A 16697-nucleotide genomic window follows, 5' to 3' on the forward strand; every position below is an offset into this window, starting at 1 on the left:
GAATGGGAATGGGACGTGGAATTAAAATGTGTGGCAACAAGTATATGACAACAAGGTTTCAATCCTAGATGAGCTCTACATCCTTTTATGCTCACTGACTGACAGAAGAAAAAGGCATCTTTATGAACTCCTGACAACCCGATGATTCCAGGTTCTCAGGCCTCCTTCAGGAATGTGAACCTATGGAAAGCACCTGGCCCAGATGGTGTCCCTGGTTGAGTACTGAAAACCTGTGCTAATCAACTGGCTGGAGTCTTTACTAATATCTTTAACCTCGCTTCAACCATGTGAGGAGCCCATCTGCCTCAAACAGGCTTCAAATCTTTGCCCAAACAGACTGTGATAACCTGCCCAAACAGACTGTGATAACCTGCCTGGATGACTGTTGTCCAGTAGTACTTACATGCGCTGTGATGAAGTGCTTTGAGAGACTGGTGATGAAACATCAATTCCTGTCTAAGAAGTAGCTTGGATCCTCTCCAATTTACCTACTGTCACAACAAGTCAACTGCAGTTGCCATTTCATTGGCTCTTCACTCAACCCTGGAACATCTGAACAATGAAAATGCATACATCAGGATGCTGTTATTGACTAGAGCTCAGCATTCAACACTTCCATCACCTCTAAGGTAATCGATGATCTCCATGACCTAGGCCCCAATACCATCTTGTGCAACTGGATCCTTGATTTCTTCGCTTGAGTCAGTTTGGATTGGCAACAACATTTCCTTCACTATCACAATCAGCCCAGGTGCATCACAAGGGTGTGTGCTTAGCCCGTGCTCTACTCAGTTTATGCTTATGACTGTGAGCCCAAGTATAGCTCCAAAGTCATATTTAACTTTGCTGATGACACCACTGTTGTGGGCTGAATCAAAGGTGGTGACGAATCAGCATATCAGAGAGAGACTGAAAATCTGACTGAATGGTGTCACAATCATTAGCTCTCAGCTTCAGCAAAACTAAGGAGTTGGTTATTGACTATGGAGAAGGGAGCTGGAGGTTCATGAGCCAGTACTCATTAGGGGATCAGAGATGGAGAGGGTCAACAACTTTAAATTCTGCAGTGTAATCATTTCAGAGGATCTGTATTGGGTCTAGTGCATAAGTGCCAATAGGAAGGAGGCACAGCAGCGCCTCTGCTTTTTGAGAAGTTTTCAAAGATTTAGCATGTCTTCTAAAACTTTGGCAAACTACTTTAGATGCACGGTGGAGACTATACTGATAGGTTGCAATGCGGCCTGATATGTAATTACCAATGCCCTTGAGTGGAAAAGCCTACAAAAAGTACTGGATACAGCCCAACCAGTCACAGATAAAGCCCTCCCCACCATTGAGCACATCTACAAGGAGCAGCATCCATCATCAAGGATCCCTACATCAGGCCATGCTCTCTTCACACTGCTGCCATCAGGAAGGAGGTACAGGAGCTTTGGGTCCCACACCACCAGGTTCAGGAATATATATTACACTTCAACCATCAGGTTCCTGAACTAGAGTAAATAACTTCAATCACCCCAACACTGAACAAATTCCTCAACCTAGGGACTCACTTTCAAGGGCTCGTGTTCTCAATATTTAGTTAATATCCTTATTTTTCTCTTTTTTGTACTTCCACTATTTGTTATTTTTTGCACATTTGTTGTTTGTCTTTGTGTGCAGTTTTTCATTGATTCTATTTTTTTTCCGCCTCTACATTGAATGCCTGCAAGAAAATGAATCTCAGGGTGGTAAACAGTACTGTGCAAAAGTCTTAGGCGCCCTAGATATTTTATATAAATGTTATTTTAGATGTTTATTTTTTGTTTTTTGCATTAGTGTTTATCAGTAGAAAAGAACAATTTTTAGATTTCCAAACATTCATTTTCCAAAAAAGTTAAAAGTTAGAGAAATTTTTGTATTTTGTTAAAGTAACATTAAGTAATAGACCACTTTTCAAATAAAAACTTGATTACTTTGTAAGTGTATAGCCCAGTGCAACGATAACAATGATAAAAAACAGGTGCTAATGATCAATGACATAATGATTTGAATGAACTAAACTGATTAACTGAAATGGGTGTAGAAGGAATTAAATTGGGTAAAGGAAAACCAAACTTAAAAAGGTGAGGGTGTGGCAGATGTGACAGTTTAATCATCAATTCTTACACCATGTCAAGAGTGAGTATAGCAACAAAACACAAGGTGGTCATCTTGCATCAGCAAAGTCTCTCCCAAACAGAAATTTTGTAGCAGACAGAAGTTTCAAGATGTGGTGTCCAAGCTCTTCTGAAGAAGCACAATGAAATGGGCAAGACTGAGGACTGGAAACGCAGCGGTCAGCGACAGAAACTGAGTGTAGCTGACAAGAGATACGTCAAACTGATGTCCCTTCTAAGTCAGAAGTTCAGCACTGCTGTCAGCTCTGGACTCACAAAAACCACAGGAAACCCCAAATACACTTCTCTATAGTCCAGAGAAGTCCTGTCAGGGGCAGTCTTCATGGAAGAGTTGCTGCAAAACAGCCATTCCTGTGAGAAGTGGAAACAAAGCCAAGAGACTCGCCTATGTAAAAAAAAAAGCACAAGGATTGAGGTGCCGAAGAATGGTAGCAAGTGCTCTGGACTGTCGAGTCAAAATTTGAAATCTTTAAAATCATGGAAGAGCTAGAGAGCACTACATGAGTGTTTGCAGCCAATAATAAGGCATGGCGGAGGTTCCCTGCAGGTTCAGAGCTGCATTTCTGCGAACGTAGCTGGTGATCTGGTCTGAATGAATGGAATTATTGACGCTGAGAGGTACAGCAGATTCTCATCCATCACACAATATCATTAGGGAGGTGTCAGATTGGTTCCAACTTCATTCTTCTGGAGCAGGACAATGACCCCAAGCACATGGCCAAGGTTATAAAGAACTATCTTCACGTAAAAGATAAAGGAGAGGAGTTCTGCAACAAATGGTATGGTTTCCACAGAGCTCTGATCACAAAATCATTGAAACTGTCTGAGATTACCTGGAGAGAAAGAAGCAAACAAGGCAGCCAAAGACTGTAGGAAAACTGTTTCAAGTTCTCCAAGCTGCTTGAAACAACCTACCAGCTGATTTTCTTATAAAACTGCATGACAGTTTTATTAGAAAAATAGCTCGAGAATTGATGCAGTTTTCAAGGTGGAGGGTGGTCACACCAAATATTGAATTGATTTAGTTTTTATTGTTTAATGCCCTTTATTGTATTTTTTGATATTTTGGGATTTAGCACATCATTGTTTTTGAAAACACCTTTGTTTTACAGATTTTTTTACACATGCCTAGGACTTTTGCACAGTACTGTATTATCACAGTACTTTGATAATAAACTTTGAATATATTATAAAATATGCACTAACGATTTGCACTGGAATAGTCAAGGGAGAGCCAGTTGATGTTTCGTACTTGGATATTCAGGAGGCTTTTGATAAGGTGAATCGGACATAATATACTGTACTAGCATCTAGCATAGATTGAGAATTAGTTAACTATCTGGAAACTAGGAATAAACAGATATTTTCCTGGGTGACAGGTATTTAGTTACCAATGGACTGCTGCAGGAATCAGTGCTTGAGTACCAGCTGTTCACAGTATATAAAAATGATTTTGTTAAGGGAATTTGAGGTTTGCAGAGAACAAAAAACTGGTTATGTGTTTGCATGCAGTTGAGCTGCAATGAAAAGAGGCTCTAATATGATTCAGTCAAGTTAAACAGAAGAGGACAGCACAGGTGACGGTGTGTTCAGAAGTGAGACTTGTTCCTTTCTTCACATTATTTCTTCAAAATAGAACATGAGTACTGGGAGATCAAGGAGATTTATTGCGACTTGAGTGAAATGAGTGAACTTTGGTTGTATTGTTATTATCTGAGGTGGGTTAGAGAATACATCTGACTAAAATACTTCATTTAGATGACAAAAAGTAAATGTCTTGCTGGTTAGTAACATGAACATTGATGAAATCTTTTATTGACTGATAGTTGCAAGGTCAGTGAAATGTGCACGTTCAAAGGTATTTTTTTTAATCCTATTGATCAATCAACTGTTTTCTAAACATTTTCTTTTGAGATGCATTGTTCAAAAATTTGTTTCATTCACTTTTGTTGAGAAGTAACTCCCAAGAAGTGGTTTTGCATTGGCAATTACACATTTGTACAAAAGACTGCAGAAAAGGGTCAATTTACATTACAGTGAGAGTGCAGTGAGGAGAATAAGAAACCTGTTCAGGTCTGCAGTGTATAATTTCAAAGCCACTGTAATGAATGTGGCACGAGATAACTGATTAGTTGCCAAATTAGAGAAGCAGCAGTCATTTACCTTGCTTGTTCTGCCACACATTGAAATGGTATTTTTAGAGGTCCCACCCTTCCTCTTTATCAGTGTTTACTCTAACAGTTAACTGTTCACTGGTGGCGAGGTTGCAATATTAATGAGCTGAGCGAAGAAAATGGTATATTATGATAGTTCCTGCTTAAAGAGAGAAGAAATTGTGTATTGAAGGCTCATTGCTACAACATTGTAACTACAGAATCATGTTCTTGTTTATTTCTCATCATAATTATACATTGACTGCAAAATCTGAAGCATGAGGTAAAACTTTGCACAGTATGTGATTAGAATCTGGAATGTAATGCTTGCAGATGGGCTGGTTTCATTGTGGCCTTCAGAAGGAAATAAATTTGCTATGAATAAAAAATATTAAGGCTATGGAGAAGGGGGTAGGGGTGATGTGCAAATAATGAGCTGCTCTCTTAGCAAGCATTTGTCAGTAAGATGGGCTGAATAGCCTCATTCTGCAGCTATTTTGCAGAAAGTGTTAGAGTGGGGTGGGTAGAGGAATAAATGCATTCAGCATTGTACATTGAATTAATGCAGAGTGCTGTTTATTTACCTTGTTCGAATCTGAGACTTGCATTTCTTTCTTTTAGGTATGGTGTTAGTCCAGAGAATATCATTCTATATGGTCAGAGCATTGGCACAGTTCCTACAGTAGATCTTGCTTCCCGTTATGAATGTGCAGCTGTTATCCTCCATTCACCTCTTATGTCTGGCTTACGTGTGGCATTCCCTGATACAAGGAAAACCTACTGCTTTGACGCATTTCCAAGGTAAGTGCTGAAAAATTTGATGCATGCTGTTTTAAGGCATTATAGAAGTGAAATATATGGTCAAATCACAGAAATGCATTTAGTCAATTAAGCAATTTCCTACTTTCTATTATTTCCTTCTCTTTTAAATAATTCAAAGTAAATCTATTATCAAAGTACATATATTCATATGTCACCATTTACAACCCTGAGATTCATTTCATTTTCATGTGGCCATTCACAGTAAACAGAAAAAGCACAATAGAATAAATAAAAGACCAACCCCAACCAATAATTAAAAGATGACAAACTGCAAATGCAAAAAGAGAAAAAAAGTAATAATAAATAAATAATAAATAAATAATAAATAAATAATAAATATTGAGTGAGTCCATAGGTTGTGGGAACAGTTCAGTGATGGTGTGAATGAAATTGAGTGAAGTGATTCCCCTCTAGTTCAAGATCCTGATGGTTGAGGGGTAATAACTTCCTGAACCTGGTGGTGTAGGTCCTGAGGTTCCTGTACCTTCATGCTGGTGGCAGCAGTGAGAAGAGAGCATAGCCTGGATAGTGGGAATTCTTGATGATGGATACCTCTTTCCTGCGACAGCGCTCCATGTAGATGTGCTCAATGGTGGGGAAGGCCATGAGCCACTACTTTTCTATAGGCTCTTCCATTCAAGGGCATTGGTGTTTACATACCAGGCCGTGATATAACCAGTCAATATACTCTCCACCACACATCAATAGAAATTTATCAAATTTTAAATGACATGCCAAATCTTCGCAAACTTCTGCACTGCCATGTTTACTTCATAATGGTGCTTACATGCTGGACCCAGGACAGACCCTCTGAAGTAATACTGAGAAATTTTAAGTTGCTGACGTTCTCCATCTCTGGCCCCCGGATGAGGACTGCCTCATGGACCTTTGGTTTCCTCCTCTTGAAGTCCATAATCAGTTCCTTAGTCTTGCTGACATTGAGTGAGAGATTGTTATTGTGGCATCACTCAGCCACATTTTTCAATCTCCCTACTATATACTGATTCGTCACCACCTATGATTAGGACAACGATAGTGGTGTTGTCAGCAGTCTTAAATAAGGCATTGGAGCTGTGTTTAGCTCACTCATAATTATGAAGTGAGTACAGCAGGAGACTAAGCATGCAGACTTGTGCACCAGTGCTATGGAGATTGTGGAGGAGAGGTTGTTGCCAATCTGAATTGACTGGGCTGAATTGCAAGTGAGGAAGATCCAGTTGCACAGACGTATTGAGGCCAAGGTCTTGAAGCTTATTGATTAATTTTGATGGGTTGATAGTATTGAATGCTGAGTTATAGTCAATGAAGAGCATCCTGATGTATACACCTTCGCTATCCAGATGTTCCAGGATTGAGTGAAGAGCCAATGAAATGGCATCTTGCATTGACCTGTTGCGATGGTAGGAAAATTGGAGGGGATCTAAGTTGCTTCTCAGGCAGAAGTTGATATGTTTCATCACCAGCCTCTCAAAGCACTTCATCACAGAGGATGTAAGTGCTACAGGATGATGGTCATTGAGGCAGGTTACCACATTCTTCTTGGGCACCAGTGTAATTAAAGCCTAGTTGAAGCAGGTGGGTACCTCAGACTGCTGGAGTGAGATGTGAATTATATTGGTGAACACGCCAGCCAGTTGATCAACACAAGTCTGTAGTACCTGATCTACTCCAGATCCTTGAATGTGGTCCACTGACTCAAGGCAATTCAGTAACTACTCCTCTGCCTCCCCCGACCACCTATTTAGCCTTGTTCTTTAGCATCTGCCTGCATGCAGGTAGGAGAAGGACAGCCAAGTGATCAGATCCCCCAAAATGCAGTCTAGGCACGGAATGTAAACATTTCTAATCCTATTTTAGCAGTGGTCGAGTGTGTTGGGACCCCTGGTGCTACAGGTGATTTGTTGATGATTGGGCAGAGGCTTCTTCAAACTTGTTTCAGTATCTTGAGTGTCTGCTTAAGGTTGGCCTTTGGTGGTAAGTAAATTGCAGTCAAGATCACACAGGAGAACTCTCTGGGTAATTGAAATGGTCAGCACTTAATCATTAGATGTTCCAGGTCAGGGAACAAGAGTGCGACAGACCTCTGGGTCTGAGCGCCAGAAAGAGTTTACCATGAAATAGAGACAGCCTTTTGTCTTCTCCGAATCAGCAGTCTGGTCCATTCTGTGTATTGAGAAGCCCTCAGGTCTTTACTGACATATCCATTGTGTCCCGAGTGAGGCATGTCTCGTGAAACAGAGAACATAGCAATTCCTCATTTCCCTCCAAAACAGCAATCTTACCCTTGGGTCCTCAATCTTGATCTCCAGCGATTGTACATTTGCTAACAAGGTGCTGGGTAGTGGAAGTTTCATACCACAGCTTTCAGTCTGGCTTGGAGTCTTCCCCTCCTCTCGCTCTTTTAGCCTGGCGAAGTACATTTGTCTGCTTAAAACTGCCATACCTGCATACTTGAGAGTTAAATTCGAGACCTTCAGAAGATCGTGAAATCACTAGTTTATTGAGATGGTTCAAAATTACGTTACATAAAGGGAAATTACAGGCTGCACATTGCAGTGAGTAGCTCAGAAGTAGTATATTTAGACTTCTACATTTAGATAAATATAGAAGTCATCCAACAATATGAGACATAGTACATGTAAGATCTGGTGCAAATGTTCATTATCAGGAATAAGATCAAGCAAGCTTGCTTCCAAAATTCTTTCTTTTGCTTTTTTTTTGTAAAATAATAGGTGTAAGCTTTAAAAGGTAGATTAACACTTGGATTAACTTTATCAAATTTCAGATTTGTTCCTTTAGACTTTTTTTACTGAATAAAATAATTATTAAGTTTGTTGTGCTTTGTTCATCATGAAACTGTGTTCACTGTGGAAAATACAGAACTTAGACAAGCAATTGTAATGTTTATTAACTGTGAATCAATTCATCATTACTGCTTATGGAACAGGAGCTATATTAATGGAAGTCTTTTTCCTTGCCTTGTTTTGCACATATTAAATTAATTAATGCCAGAAAATCTGTAGTCTCTTTACATTGATCTAAAATATAATAGTTCTGATATGAAAAAAAAATTCTGTAAACTGGCAATTTTGTGTTTCTTCAAAAAATGTAGATTTTAGGTCGAAATTTATCCTATAAGTTAAATCTCCTGACCAAGAAAGGTGGCAGTGGGGAACCTCATGAACTTTAAGCTGTAGGTTCTGGCATAAGTGTAGGCATGACAGTACAGAACCTGTTCTCTATTATGTAAACAGTCTGTGTTTATTGTTTCACAAGTCCTGTTCGATAGTAAATATTGTTTTATTTGGTGGAGCCAGTAGGTTGGTATAAATAACAAAGTGGCAGAGTTTTATGTTTGCGAATGTTACTACAGGGAAGAAATTCCAGAAACTAATGCTTTGCTGCAAATTATCGAGCAATTAACACTGGATAGTCAGAGGACTAGAACTGGAGGAGTGTTGATAAAGTTTGACTGGAGTAGATTAGAAAATAGAGAAGAGTGAAGCCACAAGAATTTGAAAATGGGTTTGCATGTTGATATTGGAGAACACTTAACCAGGAACTAGGTTGAATAAGTAAACGTGTGAAGTGGATTTCTTATGAATTAGAACACAAGTAGCATGTGGGATGGTGGGTTCTGATGAGAAAAAGAATTAGAAAGTTAATGAGAAAGAAAATGTAGTACAGCAAAACAGTTAGTGATAACCTTGAACTAGAGTTAGGGGAAAAAAGATAAAGTTCAAAAGATAAAATGAAAACATTATATGGATGTATGTAGCATTCGTTTCAGGAAGAATGATAGAAATTAGTGGATCATGTCTAATAGCCAATATGAAGACAGATTTTGCAAAGTGGGCAAGGTTGTGAATAAGATTATTCGTGATTGTTAAAAGAAGCAGAGTGGAAAAAGCAATGAGAAATTCTCGTTTTAACAAATAATATAAAGGCAGGAGGATCTTTGCTCAAGAATCAGAATCAATTTGGGTAGAGTTAAGAAACAGCAAGGGGCAGAAAACATCGGGAGTTGCCTCCAGTTCCCAAAATATCATGGTAGTGTAGGACAAAGTATTATTCAAGACATCTGAGTCCAAATTATATGGTTAAAGCTATTATTGTCCAAAACTTTATCTACAAAACCAGAGGAGGAATAATATTATGAAAAGTGAAGAAATGGAGTGTCTAAGAACATTTATCAACATCTGTTTGTTGAGGAACCAAGAAAGGAAGTGGCTACAGGGAGACAAGGTGGTTAAGAAGTGTGTGTGTGTGTGTATATAAGAAAAGTTTACTTAAATCCTTGAAGCGATGGAGGATGAGAGGTGACCCAATAGAGGTTGTATAAGATGATGAGAGACATTGATCGCCTAGATAGCCAGAGACACTTTCCCAGGGCTGAAATGGCTAATATGAAGGGGCATAGTTTTAAGGTGCTTGGAAGTAAGTACAGAGGAGATGCCAGGGATAAGTTTTTCACACGGAATGGTGAGTGACTGCCGGCAATGGTGGTGGAGGCAGATACAATAGGGTCTTTTAAGAGACTCTTAGATAGGTACATGGAGCTTAGAAAAATAGATGGCTATGTGGTAGGGTAACCCTAGGCAGTTTCTAGAGTAGGTTACATGGTTGGCACAATGTTGTGGGCTGAAGGGCCTGTAATGTGTTGTACATTTCTAAGTTCACAGCTGGAGTACTGTGTGCAATTGCTGCATAGTGGAAGGATGAGTTGGCATTAGAGGGATTGCAGAAGAAATTCATCAGCATTTTGCTTGGGATGGAGCATTAAGCAATGAGGAGAGACTGTCTAGGCAGGAGTATGTTTCCTTTGACATGGAGAAAGCTGCATCTCTTTCATTACTTGCGCAATTACCCTCTCCCCAACCTACCACCCCATGAGCCTCCATGGCCAGCATGTCATTCTCCTACATCTAAGCACGTCTTTCCCACCACCCCTCCCCTCCCACCACTCCCTTTCCATAGGTATTGCTCTGTATGTGACTGCCTCGTCCACTCGTCCCTCCCCACTGATCTCTGTCCTGCAAGTGGGACAAGTACTACACTTGTCCCTACACTTCCTCCCTCACTACCATTCCGGGCCCTACATCCACCACAAAAAGCACAATTTCTGGTGGCCACCTATTTCAATTGGACTTCCCATTCCAGCATGTCAGTCCATGGTCTCCTTTACTGCCATGATTAGGCCTCAGTCATGTTGAAGGAGAACAACTCATTCGTTTGAAAGCTTCCAAGCTGATGGCATAAACATTAATTTCTCTGTTTTCTGATCATTTCCCCCCTCTCCTTTTTCCAATTTCCATTCCCCATTCTGGTTCCCCTCCCATTTCTTCTCTTCTCACCTACCCATCATATTCTCCTGGAGCCCCTCCTACTTCCCTTTATTTCATGGTTCACTGTTCTCTCCTATCAGTCTCACTCCTCTTCAGCTCTTTACTTCCATCTAACATTTCTCGGTGTCTTCTTTATCCCCCCTCCCCCACGTACCCTTCAGTTGGTTTCACCTATTACTTGCCATCCCTCCCCCTCCACCCCCATCTTCTTAGTTTAGCTTGTGCTCCCTTTCTTTCCAATCCTGATGAAGGGACTCTGTTCACAATGTTGACTGTTTATTTGCCTCTATAGATACTGTTTAACTTCCTGAGTTTTCTCAAGATTTCCAGCATCTGCAGAATCTCTTGTGTTTATATTTACCACATTTTCATTAATGCTTTCATTGTCTCCATCTGTGGCAAGCTGAAACCCCCTGTCTGATGTTTTATCGAATTAATTTATTAATTCATTAATGTGTAATGAGAAGATAATGGAATTTTAATAGAAGTTGTTTCTATTAACTTCATCTTCTAAATGTAGGTTCAGCAATAAAGGGCAGTACCCAAATGGGTGACAGTATAATGCCAATTAACTAGCTAGACCCTCATCATGTTTTTGCTAGCTCCAGAAGATACTATTGTCTTGGTCCTCAGGAGCAAGGTCTTTACTCACATTTTTGAATAGTCTGTATCATAGCTTCAGTTTCCTAGAGTTTGTAATCAACTTGCAATACTTTCTTTTTACCAATTCTATGGCACACCTGCTTGTTAATACAAATATATAATCAGCCAATCAAGTGGCAGCACCTCAATGCATAAAGGCATGCAGACATGGTCAAAAGGTTTAATCACAAACAAGAGAAAATCTGCAGATCTACACACTCAAAATGCTGGAGGAACTCAACAGGCCAGGCAGCATCTATGGAAAAGAGTACAGTCGAAGTTTCAGGCCGAAACCCTTCGGCAGGTGCTGGAAATCCAAGCAACACACACACAATGCTGGAAACGTCAACTGTACTCTTTTCCATAGATGCTGCCTGGCCTGTTAAGTTCCTCCAGCATTTTGTGTGTGTTGAATCAGAATCAGGTTTATTATCACCGGCATGTGTCATGAAATTTGTTAACTTAGCAGCAGCAGTTCAATGCAATACATAATATAGAAGGAAAAAATAAGTAAATCAATTACAGTATTTGTATATTACATAGATAAAAAATCGTGCAAAAAATCAAATAATATATATTTAAAAAGTTGAGTAGTACAGGTGTCCCCCGCTTTTCGAACGTTCCTTTTACGAAACCTCGCTGTTACGAAAGATCTACATTAGTTATCTGTTTTTGCTAACAGAAGGTGTTTTCACTGTTACGAAAAAAGGCAGCGCACTCTGAGCAGCCAATCTCCTCCCCCGGAACTGCATTCTAGCCGGCATTGCTTAAACACGTGCCTGTGAGCAGCCGTTAGCAAGATGAGTTCTAAAGTATCGGAAAAGCCTAGAAGAGTGTTACACTTAGCATAAAACTAGACATAATTAAGCGTTTTGATCGTGGTGAACGAAGTAAGGACGAAGTGAGTTTGGCTTGTGAAAGTTGACGAAGATGATGTTGAAGAGGTTTTGGCATCCCATGACCAAGAACTGATAGATGAAGAGCTGATGCAATTGGAAGAGGAAAGGATAACAATCAAAACCAAATGCAGTAGTGAATGGACTCAAAGTGAAGTCATCCAGGAACTGAATGTGAAGCAACTGCATGAGATTTTCGCTGCAATTGACAACAATGATTGCAGAAAAGTACGACTTTAATTTTGAAAGGGTATGTAGGTTTAGGGCATATTTGCAGGATGGTTTGAGTGCTTACAAAGAACTGTATGATAGAAAAATGCGTGAGGCTAAGCAGTCAAGCAAGCCTTCCACATCAGCCACAGCAGATGACAAACTTCGACCTTTGACATCGAGGCAGGCAGACATAGAAGAAGATGACCTGCCTGCCCTGATGGAAACAGACGACGATGAAATGACACCCCAGTGCCCCACCACCTCAACCCTTGGACCACGGACCGATACATTGCCGCGGAGAATGCAGCGGTAGCCGGGACGCACCCAGCACATCTTTAAGAAAAAAGCAGAAATAAACAAGCTAATTAATTAGGTGCCGCCCGGCACATAAATGTCGGCCCAGGTCAGAGGCGATTGCCGATTGTGTCGCCTCTGATCTGGGCCGACATTTATGTGCCAGGTGGCACCTAATTAATTAGCTTGTTTATTTCGGCTTTTTTCTTAAAGATGTGTTGGGTGCGTCCCAGCTACCGCTGTACCGCTGCATGCTTCGTAGATTGGTATCGGTTCGTGGCCTGGGGGTTAGGGTCCACCGCACCACCCCAGCCTCCAACTCAGCCTAACACACCATCATCAGTGTGCTCGGCGCTGTCTTCCCGATTCCGGTAAGTGATACTACACTGTATATACATTATTTCTACTTTATATAGGCTGTGTATTTTTATGTGTTACTTGGTATGATTTGGCAGCTTCATAGCTTAAAGGTTACTGGAGAGAGTGTTTCTGCCAAGAGCGCTTGCGTGAGATTTTTGCTATGGAGAACAGTGCGGCAATGATTGTAGAAAAGTATTTTTACTTTATATAGGCTGTGTATTTATCATATCATTCCTGCTTTTACTATATGTTACTGTTATTTTAGGTTTTATGTGTTATTTGGCATGATTTGGTAGGTTACTTTTTGGGTCTGCGAACACTTACAAATTTTTCCCATATAAATAAATGGTAATTACTTCTTCACTTTATGACATTCTGGCTTACGAACCGTTTTATAGGAACGCTCTACCTTCGGATGGCGGGGGGAAACCTGTATCTAAGGTTCAGTGTCCATTTAGGTATCAGATGGCAGAGGAGAAGAAGCTGATCCTGAATCACTGAGTGTGTGCCTTCAGGCTTCTATACCTCCTACCTGATGATAACAGTGAAAAAAGGGCATGCTCTGCGTGCTGGAGGTCCTTAATAATGGATGCTGCCTTCCTGAGACACTGCGCCTTGAAGATGTCCTGGGTACTTTGTAGTCTAGTATCCAAGATGGAGATGACTAAATTTACAACCCGCTGCAGCTGCTTTCGGTCCTGTGCAGGAGCCCCCCGCCATACCAGACAGTGAGTGATGCAGCCTATCAGAATGCTCTCCACGTTACATCTATAGAAGTTTTTGAGGGTATTTGTTGGCATACCAAGTCTCTTCAAACTCCTAATGAAGTATAGCCGCTATCTTGCCTTCTTTATTACTGCATTGATATGTTGGGACCAGGTTAGATCCTCAGAGATCTTGACACCCAGGAATTTGAAACTGCTCACTCTCTCCACTTCTGATTCCTCTATGAGGATTGGTATGTGTTCCTTCATCTTACCCTTCCTGAAGTCCACAATCAGCTCTTTTGTCTTACTGACGTTGAGTGCAGGTTGTTGCTGCGACACCACTCCACTAGCTGGTGTATCTTGCTCCTGTGTGCCCTCACGTCACCATCTGAGATTCTGTCAACAATGGTTGTATTATCAGCAAATTTGTGGATGGTATTTGAGCTACACCTAGCCACACAGTCAAGAGACTAGAGCAGTGGGCTAAGCACACACCCCTGAGCTGCATCAGTGTTGACTGTCAGTAAGGAGGAGGTGTTATCACCAACCCACACAGATTGTGCTCTTCTAGTTAGGAGGTCGAGGATCCAATTGCAGAGGGAGAATACAGAGGCCCAGGTTCTTCATCTTCTCAATCATGGTCAAAAGGTTTAGTTGTTGTTCAAACCAAGCATCAGTATGAGGAAGGAATGTGATCTAAGTGATGTTGACCATGGAATGATTATTGGTGCGAGACGTAGTTGTTTTGAGTATCTCAGAAACTGCTGATCTCTTGGGATTTTCACACAGACTCTAGAGTGTATAGTGGATGATGTGAAAAGCAAAAAAAAAATCCAGTGAGCGGCAGTTCTGAGGGTGAAAATAAATGCCTTGTTAATGAGAGGGGTCAGAGGATAATGGTCAGATAGGTTCAAGCTGACAGGAAGGTGACAAAAACTCAAATAACCACAGGTTACAGCAGAGATGTGCAGATGTGCATCTGTAAATGCACAACACTTTGAACCTTGAAGCAGCAGCAGAAGGCCACACTGGGTTTCACCCCGTACCTAATAAAGTGACCACTGAGTGTATATCAAATATTCTTCTATGTTAGCAGTTTCTCTTCCCAGGAATTCTTAGATTTGAAAATTAGCTGCTTTTTGCCTGTTAAACAATAGATACAGAAACCGCTTCAAGCAATGCAAGGAACCTTGATTTTCAGAACAGCAGTTTCTCATGGGTAGGATCATTCCATTATCACTCCACGGTTAAGAAGGATATTAATAAAGCAAACAATTTATAGTGTTATTGGTCTAGTGAAAGTTTATAGAATTTGTTAGTAGTTGGGAGGGAATGAAAAGCAAAGAGGTCCTGAAGAGAGAATGAAGTGATCTAGGCAGGAAGCTGAGAAGCAGGACCTCTAAGGTAGTAATTTCTGAATTGCTACCTGTGCCATGTGTCAGAGTAGAAATGGGATGACTTAGCAGATGTGTGGCTGAGAAGCTGGTATGGGGGCAAGGCTTCAGGTTCTTGGATTATTGGATCTCTTCTGGGGGAGGTATGACCTGTGCAAAAGGGACAATTACACCTCAACCCAAGAGGGGACCAAAATTCTCGTGGGCAGATTCATTAGAGCTGTTAGGGAGGGTTTAAACCAATTTGGCAGGGGGATGGAAACTGGAATGAAGGGGCTCAGGATAGAACAGATGGTAAAAAAGCAAAGATAGTGTGTAGTCAAACTGCTAGGAAGGGCAGGCAGATGATAGGACAAAATTGCAGCCAGTAGGGTGAGTATTAGTGCACTAGGGATGCAGAATCAAACAGGGTAGCAAATACAGTACTCAAAGTGTTATCTCAATGCACGAAATAAAGTGGATAATCTTGTTACACTTCTACAGATTGTCGGGTATGATGTGACCATCACTGAATCGTGGCTGAAGGGTAGTTGTAGTTGGGAGCTGAATGTCCAAGGTTACACATTGTATTGGAGGGACAGGAAGGTAGGCAGAGGGGGTGGTGTGGCTCTGCTGGTAAAGAATGGCATCAAATCATTAAAAGGATATGACATAGGATCTGAAGATGTTGAATCCTTGTGTGTTGAATTAAGAAACTGCAAGGGTAAAAGGGCCTTGCTGGCAGTTATATACAGGCCTCCAAACCATAGCTGGGTTGTGGACTACAGAATACAACGGGAAATAGAAAAGGTGTGTCAAAAGAACGATGTTATGATAGTCATGAGAGATTTCAACATGCAGGTAGATTGGCAAAATCAGATTGGTAATGGATCTCAAGGGAGTGATTTTGTTGAATGTTTTTTTTAGAGCAGCTTGTCATTGAGCCTACTAGGGGATTAGCAATACTGGATTGGGTGTTATGTAATGAACCAAAGGTGATTAGGGAGCTTAAGGAAAAGGAACACTTAGGAGACAGTGATCACAATATGATTGAGTTCAACTTGAAATTTGATAGGGATAAGTAAAGTCTGACATAGCAGTATTTCAGTGGAGTAAAGGAAATTACGGTGGTATGAGAGAGGAGTTGGCCAAAGTAAATTGGAAGGAAATGCTGGCAGGGATGACAGCAGAGCAGCAAAAGTTTTAATTTCTATGAAAAATGAGGAAGGTACAGGATAGATGTATACCAAAAACAAAGAAATACTCAACAGCAAAATACTACAACTGTGGCTGACAAAGAAAGTCAAAGCTAATGTAAAAACAAAAGAAAGCAAGAATTACCAGGAATTTAGAGGATTGGGAAGCTTTTAAAAACCCACAGAAAGCAACTAAAAGAATCATTAGGATGGAAAAGATGAAATATGAAAGCAAGCTAGCAAACAATATTAACATAAGTAGAAAAAGCTTTTTCAAGTATACATTAAAAAAAATAAGAGGGATGAGATGGATATAGGACAGCTGGAAAATAAGCCTGGAGAAATAATAATGGGGGATAAGGAGATGGCAGATGAACTAAATTGAGTATTTTGCATCAGTCTTCACTGTGGAAGACACTAGCAGTATGTTGAAGGCTGTAGGGGAAGAGTTACTATTACAAAGGAGAAGATGCTCAAAAAGCTGAAAGACTTAAAGGTGCATAGGTCACCCGGACCAGATGACCTGCATCCTAGGGT

General features: G+C 40.6%; 1 protein-coding gene across 7 annotated transcripts in view; it reads left to right on the forward strand.

Annotated features, from left to right (window-relative positions):
• Positions 1 to 16697, forward strand: part of abhd17c (abhydrolase domain containing 17C, depalmitoylase) — an 80406-nt gene that overhangs the window by 11740 nt on the left and 51969 nt on the right. For all 7 annotated transcript variants that reach the window (XR_011889079.1, XM_072278410.1, XM_072278412.1 and 4 more), the window contains exon 2: positions 4934 to 5113. Coding sequence is in view for 6 of the 7 variants with exons in the window: in XM_072278410.1 (XP_072134511.1) it covers positions 4934 to 5113 (180 nt within the window). In the remaining variant the exon portion in view is untranslated. The remainder of the gene's footprint in view (positions 1 to 4933; positions 5114 to 16697) is intronic.

Source organism: Mobula birostris, chromosome 14 (genome assembly GCF_030028105.1).
Source record: "Mobula birostris isolate sMobBir1 chromosome 14, sMobBir1.hap1, whole genome shotgun sequence".
NCBI lineage: Eukaryota > Metazoa > Chordata > Chondrichthyes > Myliobatiformes > Myliobatidae > Mobula > Mobula birostris.